The sequence below is a fragment of the Neoarius graeffei genome, chromosome 6, assembly GCF_027579695.1.
Source record: "Neoarius graeffei isolate fNeoGra1 chromosome 6, fNeoGra1.pri, whole genome shotgun sequence".
NCBI classification, from domain to species: Eukaryota; Metazoa; Chordata; class Actinopteri; order Siluriformes; family Ariidae; genus Neoarius; species Neoarius graeffei.
This window is the reverse complement of record NC_083574.1, coordinates 37,175,600-37,185,006: the sequence shown is the minus strand read 5'-3', so window position 1 is coordinate 37,185,006 and position 9,407 is coordinate 37,175,600. Positions and strand designations below refer to the sequence as shown.

General features: G+C 41.8%; 1 protein-coding gene across 1 annotated transcript; it reads right to left on the bottom strand.

Annotated features, from left to right (window-relative positions):
• Window positions 1-3,999: 3,999 nt before the first annotated feature.
• Window positions 4,000-5,142, bottom strand: LOC132887427 (uncharacterized). Its single transcript, XM_060922901.1, has 2 exons — window positions 4,671-5,142; window positions 4,000-4,384 (listed from the first exon to the last, which is right to left on the bottom strand). The coding sequence occupies exons 1-2, from the start codon at window positions 5,140-5,142 to the stop codon at window positions 4,023-4,025; spliced, it is 834 nt and encodes a 277-aa protein (XP_060778884.1). The 3' UTR covers window positions 4,000-4,022.
• Between the last annotated feature and the right edge of the window lie 4,265 nt (window positions 5,143-9,407).

Sequence of the window (9,407 nt, the reverse complement as noted above, 5' to 3'; positions counted from 1 at the left end):
GTGGATTTTTTGCGTTTGGATTTTCCTGATCATCTGAGCTTTGGCAATAAACTGTTTTGAACTCTACTTTTGTCCCACTCCTCTGCACTTGAGTCATTCCCCTGGTGGTCTAGTGGGGGTTTGCTGGGTTACCACACCAGTGACCTGGGTTTGATTCCCAGCAAAACCTAACGAAAGCGGCATGAGATAAGTGTTTTGTTTTTTCAAAACTTTGAAAGCCTTATTTCGACTTTGTATCGCCTTAGTGCATTGTTGCGTCCACCATGGAACTAACTTTTCCTTTCTATTACCACTTCTTTTTGGGATAGACTCTTTTGCTGCTCCTATTATAATTCCACTGATTTCGGAATTCAAGTCATTAACTGATTGATTTACATTTACAACTTTCAATTTCTCCTCACATGATACTTTGAACTTACTCCAATCTGCTTCCTCAAACTTCCATCTTCCTTCTCTTTCATCCCGTTTTATATCATATTCTGTTCCTATATTAACAGATATTGGGTAGTGATCACTTCCTAGAGTACTTCCTTTCGGTGCGATTGTGAAACCAGTGTGATATCGATTGCTGGTTCGGTACATCTCGCTACATTCACCCTTGTGCCCGAACCATCATTTAAACACACCGATTCCTTTTCATCCATTATTTCTTCTATAATGTCTCCATTTGGGTCTCCTTGGTTCCCCCATATTGTGCTATGTGCATTGAAGTCTCCACACCAGACTACTTTCCCTCTCCAATGCTCCAAAATTGATTCAAATTTTCCTTCCTGTAATTGTTTACATGGGTTATAGAAATTTATAATTTTAATACTTCCTTCTCTAGTCCATACTTCAATCACTACTATTTCTAACTCTTATACTGTCATTAGTTGACTGTATTCCATTCCTTGTCTGATAAATATTGCACATCCTCCACCATTTCCACTGACCCTATCTTTGCGTATGCTATGATATCCTTTAATATTAAAATCTAGAACTGGTTTGAGCCATGTTTCCTGTATGCATTTAACATCTGGTTTTGTTTTTAATAAATTGATGTAACTTTTATGCTCTTGCCCATTTGCTATCAGACTTCTAGCATTCCACTGAAGAATAAGCGTTATGGTATGATTTGATGACTTCCCTCTGAGGTCCCTTCTCCTTGACTAAGATCTGCACTTATCTTTTCCCAAGATAAGTCCTTTGTGTTCAAGAACTTTGCTGCTGCCTTCACTATAATTCAGATTTTTTTTTCTGTTTTAGTCTTTGCTTGTTCTGAGCAGTTGAGAACATTGGCAAGAAACAGAACCAATCTGTCCATTGTGATTCCTGTTTGGTAGTTATCTGACAACCCTCCCTCTGTGCTTGCCTCCTTATTTTGGATTATACTTTCATTTTTTCCCCTTACATTCACAATATTCACTGCTTCTGCACAAGTTACTCTCCGTTCTGTTCTTACTTATAGTACTAGAATACTATAGAACAGCAATATACAGTGCCTTGAAAAAGTATTCATACCCCTTGAACTTTTTCACATTTTTCCACCTTACAGCCACAAACTTAAAAGTTTTTTTTATTAAGATTTTATGTGATTGACCAACACAGAGTAGCATATAATTGTGAAGTGAAACAAAAATGATAAATGGTCTTCAAAATTTTAAACAAATAAAAATCTGAAAAATGTGGTGTGCATTAGTATTCAGCCCCCCTGCGTCAATACTTTGTACAGCCACCTTTTGCTGCAATTACAGCTGCAAGTCTTTTGTGGTATGTCTCTACCAGCTTTGCACATCTAGACACTGAAATTTTTGCCCATTCTTCTTTGCAAAATAGCTCAAGCTCAGCCAGATTGGATGGAAAGCGTCTGTGAACAGCAATTTTCAAGTCTTGCCACAGATGCTCAATGGGATTTAGGTCTGGACTTTGACTGGGCCATTCTAACACATGAATATTCTTTGATCTAAACCATTCCATTGTAGCTCTGCCTGTATATTTAGGGTCATTGTCTTGCTGGAAGGTGAATCTCCTTCCCAGTCTCAAGTCTTTTGCAGCCTCCAATAGGTTTTCTTCCAGGATTGCCCTGTATTTAGCTCCATCCATCTTCCCATCAACTCTGACCAGCTTCCCTGTCCCTGCTGAAGAAAAGCATCCCCATAGCATGATGCTGCCACCACCATGTTTCACAGTGGGGATGGTGTGTGCAGGGTGATGAGCAGTGTTAGTTTTCCGCCACACATAGCGCTTTGAATTTAGGCCAAAAAGTTCAACTTTGGTCTCATCTGACCAAAGCACCTTCTTCCACATGTTTGCTGTGTCCCCTACATGGCTTCTGGCAAACTACAAACGGGACTTCTTATGCCTGTCTTTCAACAATGGCTTTCTTCTTGCCACTCTTCCAAAAAGGCCAGATTTGTGGAGTGTATGACCTTATAGTTGTCCTGTTCACAGATTCTCCCACCTGAGCTGTGGATTTCTGCAGCTCCTCCAGAGTGATCATGGGCCTCTTGGCTGCTTCTCTGACCAGTGCTCTCCTTGCTCGCTCTGTCAGTTTAGGTGGATGGCTATGTCTTGGTAGGTTTGCAGTTGTGCCATACTTTTTCCATTTTTGAATGATGGATTGGACAGTGCTTCTTGAGATGTTCAGAGCTTGGGATATTTTTTTATAACCTATCCCTGCTTTAAACTTCTCCAGAACTTTATCCCTGACCTGTCTGGTAAGTTCTTTGGTCTTCATGATGCTGTTTGTTCTTCAGTGTTCTCTAACAAACCACTGAGGCCTTCACAGAACAAGTGTATTTATGCTGAGAGTAAATTACACACAGTAGGACTCTATTAACTAATTAGATGACTTCTGAAGGCAATTGATTGCACTGGATTGTATTTAGAGGTATCAGAGTACAGGGGCTGAATACTAATGCACACCACATTTTTCAGATTTTTATTTGTTTAAAATTTTGAAGACCATTTACCATTTTCGTTTCACTTCACAATTATGTGCTAGTCTGTGTTGGTCTATCACATAAAATCTCCATAAAAAACTTTTAAGTTTGTGGTTGTAAGGTGGAAAAATGTGAAAAAGTTCAAGGGGTATGAATACTTTTTCAAGGCACTGTATTAATAGGCAAAACTCTCAAATAAAAACATTTATTAATAAAACATGGGACATGTTTAGTGTAGGATAAATTATTATACAGGAATACACCTTCAAATTTTAGTGCTGCTTAAACATTTCAGAGAACAAAACATGAAGTCAGGAACACAGTGTTGTAGAAAATCAAAATCATCAACAAGTTTTGCCAGGCAAAACAAATCTCGCCTGGCAGCTCTTATTTTATACCTATATGCTGATAATGGTAATATTTCTCAATCAGCTGTCAGGTTATAGCCCTATGAAAATCCATGACGTTGAGTTTGACATTTCAAAAAGTCATTCAAGGTCAAAGGTCATGGCAGCAACTGAAAGCCCATATGGGCCTTCTTATATGTTGATAATGGTAAACATCTGACGATCACTAACCATTTTAAAGTTATAGCCCTTTGAAAGCCCATGACCTTGAGTTTGACCTTTCAAGGTCACAGATCATGGTGCCAAGTGAAAGCGAATATTGGAGTTCCAATATGCTCATAATAGTAAACATCTGTCTTTCGGCAACCGTTTTTGAGTTATAATGGAAGATGTTATTTTGACCGAAAGGTCGACTTTCTGGTGACCTTCACCTTTACCCTGAAAATTTAATCAGTTAATCTACGGCCCGTTGCCCACCTACCCTGAAAATTTGAAGTCAATCAGTGCAACCGACTAGACTCTAGATTGTTAACAGACAGACACACAAACAAACCGCACTGATTACAATACCTCGCCCCGCTTACTCTGTCACGGGCATGGTAATAAAACGTTTCTTTACATTGAACTAATTGTTTTGGACAAATGTGAAATAGTGCAAAAGGCATTCCCACTAAAGTGATGTGATTAAATGAAAACAGTAACTAGTGCCATATTGTGTGTTCTTATGATAACTTGTGTTTCTCTTTCAAAAAGTTCACATTTTAGCTTTTAGAGGTGCCATGTTGAGAGAACAGAGGAAATGCTCAAGGACAGCTCGGTACTCCTGAGGATGGATGCGCAGATGCCCGGTGTGCTCAGACTCCTCCCACTTCTTACTCATCACAGAAATGCCCCGCTTCCTCCAGTGCTCCAGCAAATTCTGTAGGGCCTCTGGGTCACTCAAGACATCATTACCACAGAAGAAGTGAAGCACAGGAGAGGTCACAGGTGTGTTCATGAACACGTCAACGGACGCATTGATGTAGTCCACTGTCTGCTGTTTGAACACACGCAAGTAAAGGAGGATGGTGTGCTTCACCAGGGACTCAAGGTAAGGGCCCAAGTTCTTACTCACACCTGAAGTGCGACAAAAGCGCAAAAAAAATTAAAATCAAACCAAATCAGGAATAGATAAATGGTTTATTTAAAGCTCTCCTTGCAGTTTTAAATTTTGAGCAGCATGTCACAAAGTAGTAACCCCTTACCATAGAAAGAGCCAAATAGGACTTTTGGCAGTTTTACAATCCCAGAAAACATCTCATTATCCATGTGCCAAGGTTTCTCCATCAGCCAAATCATTTACAAAATTGAGATAAAACTCATTAATAACTGCTATAAACAACCATTCTGTTGCTTTACAAACCTGCAGAAATGAGCTCCAGCGAGCCAAAAACCAGGCTGTCGTAGATCTGCCCCCTGACTCTATCGATCAGGCCACGGTAGCGCCGGGTGTCTCTGGCGATATGAATGAGGTGCTGAGCGAATGTATATGCTCCGATGGAGATGGCATGAACCACTATGGGGCGCTGTGAGAAACGTTCGCTCTCTAATAGCCGCAGCACTTGTGCGCTGTACTCCAGGCCCCAGCGAGGCCACAGGAAATGACCCGAGTTGGTTTCCACCTTCAGCACGTCGAAGCCTGTTCTCAGGTAGATCTCGCAGTACTTGAGCTGAGCCCGAGGTCTCGAGCCGAGCCACGGCAGCATCAAAAGCAGTGGCTTGGTCTGGCCACTGACCACAGGCTTCACTGGGCTCTCATTTACATAGAACGTGATGCCCTCGCTGAGGTGTTGAGTTGATATGCCCTTCAAGAGCCCTTCACCAAGAGGCATCATGCTAGAAGACCTAAACAGATAAGTAAGTAAATAAATTAAATGATATTCACTCTATAGTGCATTATACTGGGAGGAGATGTTTTGTGGTTACATCCTTAAGCACATCAAGTAAGCAGGGTTCAAGTGTGATTTCACCTGCAGAGGAAATTTTCAACACAAAATCTGAGTTGCTAGTAAAATAAATAAGTGTTTCCACCATGGTCACTATTCACAACCTCACAGCTGTATGTGCAGCGAGTTTGCAAGTTATACATCGTATTTATTTGTAGTTCTCTCTACTACAGTCATCACCTTCATTCATCCTGGTCAGGATTGGGCTGTATCCATCAATATCCCCATCTATTTAATTTCTTTATGTCTTTCCCTCTCTCCCTCCCTACCCATCTATAAATATCTTTCTTAGCGACCGCATCTCTTTTGTAATTTCTTTGTGTGACTCACCCTTTTCTCTCTCTCTCATTTGGAGAGTTTCAAATTATATACACACACACGCACATACACAACATACAAGCACTGGTATGGTATATCCTTCAGATAATGTGAATCTAGTTCATATCCTCATGTTAAACAAAACTAAACAGGCAGTTCAACAAGAACTGTGTTAGCAACAGGGACACAATAACAAAGCCTTCAGTCACAGTGTCGCTCACCCTTCAGTCACTGGGTCACTCACCCTTCAGTCACTAACAGTAATAGGGTTGCAAAGGGGTGGAAAGTTTCCGGGAAGTTTGGAAACTTTCCTGGAATTCTGAAGGGCCTGGGCATATTGGGAATTTTTGGGAATTTTCAATTCTGGCATTTATTAAGTTTTAAACATTTTAAAACATTTCATCACCCAGAAAAACAAATTAAAACCCATGTTAAGCCTTTCTTTCAATTATGTACTGTTTTGTGCTAATTAAGAATAGGACATATTGGGGGTCATGTGATGGCGGTGAGCTGAGCAGACTCTTTTGCCAGAGCTCCGTGCCACTCGGTGCTAATTTTTTTGTTATCCTGACAACAACCAGGCGCTATAAGCCATTTTTGTTATGAACATAACAGGCTATGTCCTTGGAAAACTTTTGGCCACAGTCTTTCGACAAGATGGGAAGAACCAGAGGAAATAAAGACAAAAAAGATGTCCCATCCGAGCCCGGCGATGACATACAAGATGGCGACCAGGCCGAATTTGTAACCGCAGATGGGCTTGACCCTGCCCTTGCTAAAGCCCTGAGCATAATGACCTCCAACATTATTAAAGTTATTGACGAAAAACTTGGCCCTCTGGCTGAGACTATCCACAAGCATGCTGCGGAGCTCCAGGCCGCTACCAGGCGGCTAGATGAAGTGGAGGCTAGGTTGCTGGCAGTTGAGAGCTCTGCCACAGCACAAGAGCCGAGGATTGTGGAGCTGGAAAAGCAGGTTAGCGCCCTCACAGAGAGTTTGGACTAGGTATGTTAACCGATGACCGTTTGACCGATGGTTGACCGAATCAACGTCAACCGGTTAATTTTTTTTTGGTTGTCAGTTAAAAAAAATCAATCGTTTTGAAACTGCCGATTTTGGAGCGGAGAACCTGGAATTCTGTGTTGTAAATGCTTGGGGCATGCCATGCGGTGTAAGGACGACAGCTGATAAATCAGAAACACCCATTCAGTCATGTCCCGCCCTCCCACCCCAGTTGAAGACAGCTGCCACTCGGCGAAAGAAAAGTCTCAGTGTTGGATTACATTTTACTACGATGTTAACCAGGTACGTAACATCAAGGAAATTCTTGACTATCAAAGAAACAAGAACATGGCGCATGAATGAAGTCGATGGTTGATTAGTCTGGTGAATATTAATGTCAGCGTAATAATAATAATAATAATAATAATAATACACAAGATCTGAACTAAAACCTGGTTACTCACTGATGTTACTTAGCATCAGACAGTTGCTATATTAGCTTAGCGGCTAATCAGCTCAGCTCCAGCTATCCCATTCCCAATGGCTGTGCACAATTAGCAGCCATGTAACCATAATATCAGTAGCTGGAAAACAATTGCAGTATGAGGTCTCTGTGTCTCACGTTGAAGAAAAGTGCCTAGTCCGTAGCAGTATGCTTCAGAGCAACTTCAATACCATGCAGTAATGGCGTGTTGATATTGGTAACGGCGTTATAACGATTATAGCTAATTAATTAGATTACCCGGCGTTATAACAGCCTTTAACGCCGTTATTCCCATCACTGAATGTATGTACTTCTTCTAGCACTTGACTTTATTTTCAACGCCATCATGGCCAACTGAAACTGTCTCTAAGCTGGAGCCATTTGTCCTCTGCTCCAATACAAACCCCTCGACATCAGTGCTGTGTTTGACTAAATGTTTCGTGCTGTAGAAAAGCTAATGTGAGTGGAGGGCAGCGACTGGGACTGAATGTGCGGATGCTCATGGTTAGATTTAGAATAGATTCTAATAATTCCAATTCTAGAATTTTAAACTCATAGGTTAACCGACTTTAACCGGCTAATGAGGCTCGGTGGTCAGTCAAGATTTTTTTTAGTTTTCGCCATCCCTAGTTTGGACATGGCCGAAAATTATAGTAGGCACCTAAACATTCGAGTTGTCAGCTTGGTGGAGGATACGGAGACTGGGCAGCTGGTAGAGTTGGAGTCATGGCTACCCCACTTCCTAAAGATGACCACGAAGGCCGGCCACATAAAGTTGGAGAGAGCCCACCGCACCCTCGCACCGAAACCAGACCCAAACAGGAGGCCCAGGTCGCTGCTGTTACGATTTCACGCGTTCAGAGACAAACAGAGGGTCATGGAAGTGGCGCATAGGGCGAGCCAGGACGGTGGCATAATTTAAAAAGGATCCAGGGTCTCTTTCTACAGCGATTTTTCTTCGACAGTGATGAAGAAACGCAAGCCATACGATGCGGTGAAACAGCGGCTGCGAGAGCGAGGGATGCCATATGCTATGCTGTTCCCGGCTACTCTACAGGTGATACATGGAGGCTCCAAAAAGAGGTTTTCCACCCCGGAGGAGGTTCGCGCCTTCATTGACTCTCTGCCTGGTCGATAACTTCGCGGAGCATGGAGCTCCGTTTGTCTGGTTTGGGACACTTTTTGTGTAACAGACGTAGTTTTCCCACTCAGGCTGGTAGGCCATGCTCCGTGTTCTAGACGTCGCCTACTCTTGAACACTCTCTTAACATTTTGAATATACTGAACATTTCCTAACCGAGTGGCGCGGCCTCTCGTAACGTGAATATTTTGTTTCTACCTTATTTTGTTCACTCCCATAGGGAGGACTTTTTTTCTTTTTTTGGCATGCTATTCGTCGTATGCAGTCAGTTCATTCATGGTGAGTTTGAAAGGTGCTTGTATGGTGAACAGTCCCTGTTTATTTGAGGAAAGACCCTCAGTTTGTTTTTCTCTGTTGTACATTTGTTATGCTTGTTTAGTGTAGTTCATGTGTTTAGCTCAGGACATGACTTGTGTGTAAGATTTATGTGGGGTATCAGTGTGGCTTTTTCCATTCCTGTTAAATGTAACTGTCCTATGTATCTGATGATGTGGGTCATGGGATGCATATACAGGGTGAGTGTAGGTGTAAACAGTTCTGACTTTTTTATCCTGCCCTTATGGCAAATAGTATCTTATGGTCATGTCTGATTTATATAATATTAAAATCTGTTCTTGGAACATCCGTGGCCTCCAAATATCTGCCAAGAGGACGGCAGTATTATCATTTTTGAATAAGGAAGATGTTTCTATTGCGTTCCTCCAGGAGACTCACCTGGAGGACAAGGATAATACTAAATTGCAAAGGAGTTGGGTGGGCCAGGTCTTTGCTACTTCATATTCTTCTTTCAGTAGGGACGTAGCCATTTTGATAAGTAAAAAGTTGGCATTTAGGTCTCTTGATTGCGTTAAAGACAGCCAGGGCAGGTATATAATTGTTAAAGGAATACTCGCAGGAAAAGAAGTAACATTTATGAATCTATAGTGTCCCCCAGCCTATCCCCCTGATTTTCTCACCAAGGCCTTTGCAGTTTTTATGGCTCGGGCCTCAGGAGAGTCTTTTGTGGGGGGAGATTTCAATTGTCACCTTAATCCCTCTCTTGACAAACTTCCATTTGACATTTCTCCCCCCTCTAAACAAGCAAGGGCGCTCACTAATGTATGTCACGATATTGAATATTCTGATGTGTGGAGGCAGCTTTACCCTACTGATTCAGAGTTCACTTTTTTTCAGCCCCACATAAAAGCTATACCAGAATTGATTACATTT